At 45.1% G+C, this 1,709-nt stretch overlaps 1 protein-coding gene across 1 annotated transcript in view; it reads left to right on the forward strand.

Annotated features, from left to right (window-relative positions):
- Nucleotides 1-1,665, forward strand: part of LOC107624051 (U-box domain-containing protein 14) — a gene marked incomplete in the record, with an annotated part of 4,112 nt that extends 2,447 nt beyond the window's left edge. Inside the window, 2 exon segments of the mRNA XM_021113147.1 lie at nt 154-449; nt 687-1,665. Of these exon segments, the coding sequence (XP_020968806.1) occupies nt 154-449; nt 687-1,632 (1,242 nt within the window).

A 1,709-nucleotide genomic window follows, 5' to 3' on the forward strand; every position in this document is an offset into this window, starting at 1 on the left:
GCAGGGAGAGGAGGGAGAGGACTTGGCGAAGCGCCGCATGGCGGCGACGACGGTGAGGTCGCTTGCGAAGGAACGATCGGAAGTTAGGGGAACGCTCGCTATGCTTGGAGCTATTCCTCCGCTCGTCGGAATGCTCGATTCCCATTCTCAGAAGCGGATCTGCTGAACTTAACGGGGTGCGAGAATGAGGCGGAGGCGAAGAAGAAGGAAGAGGCGCTGGTGGAGCTGAAGCAAGTGGTGAAGGACCTGCAGCAGGGAGAGGACTTGGCGAAGCGCCGCATGGCGGCGACGACGGTGAGGTCGCTTGCGAAGGAACGATCGGAAGTTAGGGGAACGCTCGCTATGCTTGGAGCTATTCCTCCGCTCGTCGGAATGCTCGATTCCGAAGACGTTCATTCTCAGATTGCTTCGCTCTATGCGTTGCTCAATCTCGGGATCGGCAACGATGCGTGAGTTTTCTCCTTAAGTTCTATTTTATTATCTTTTTTTTTCAATCCCTAATTATTTCTATCACGAGTATATTCATTTTCTTTCAATTGTTTAATGTCATTTTCTGTTAACATACATTACTCGTTTTATTTTATTTTTTTGGCTTACACAACAATTCTTAGTCAATAGTTGATGTGATTTGATTTTAATGGACAATGAATGTGAAATTTGATGTTCGTTTGGGTGGCTTGTAACAGAAACAAAGCAGCCATCGTTAAAGTTGGTGCTGTTCACAAGATGTTGAAGTTAATTGAATCACCGGATGCTACTAATTCATCAGTTTCTGAAGCAATTGTTGCTAATTTCCTTGGATTGAGTGCTTTGGATTCAAATAAACCAATAATTGGATCCTCTGGTGCAATTCCATTCCTAGTTAGAACCCTTCAAGATTTGGATTACGAATGTAGCCACCAAGCCAAGCAAGATGCTCTTCGAGCTCTGTACAATCTATCAATCTTTCCAACCAACAGTTCATTCATTTTGGAAACTGAGTTGGTCCCCTTTTTGGTTAGTTCAATTGGAGACATGGAAGTGAGTGAGAGAGTGCTTGTGATTCTAAGCAATCTGGTTCCAACTCCAGAGGGCAGGAAAGCTATCAGTGCTGTAAAGGATTCGATCTTCATTCTGGTGGATGTGTTGAATTGGACGGATTCGCCGGAGTGCCAAGAGAAGGCGTCATACATTTTGATGATTATGGCACACAAATCCTACAGCGACAGGCAGGTCATGATTGAGGCTGGGATTGGATCATCACTGCTTGAATTGACCCTTCTTGGTTCTACATTGGCACAGAAAAGGGCCTCAAGGATCTTGGAATGTTTGAGGACGGACAAAGGGAAACAAGTTTCTAGAAGCTATGGTCGAGGAAGCTTGGGGGCCGATATCTCTGCGCCTATTTTCAGCGCGTCGCCGTCTTTTACGAAGGCTTCGGGTGGAGGAGGTAAAGGCTATTTGGAGGAAGAGGAGGAGGAGGAAGATACGATGAGTGAGGAGAAGAAAGCAGTGAAGCAATTAGTCCAACAGAGTTTGCAAAACAACATGAGGAAAATTGTCAAGAGGGCCAACTTGCGTCAAGATTTTGTTCCATCCCAGCATTTGGCTTCACTTACTTCAAGTTCAACTTCTAAGAGCCTGCCATTTTAACCAACTATAGATGCTGAGAACCATGAAAGATAGCCTTCTCATTGTAGTCTTTTTTTGAGCTTTTTGGTTTTGTAGAT

The sequence above is a fragment of the Arachis ipaensis genome, chromosome B10 (assembly GCF_000816755.2).
Source record: "Arachis ipaensis cultivar K30076 chromosome B10, Araip1.1, whole genome shotgun sequence".
Classification (NCBI taxonomy): Eukaryota; Viridiplantae; Streptophyta; class Magnoliopsida; order Fabales; family Fabaceae; genus Arachis; species Arachis ipaensis.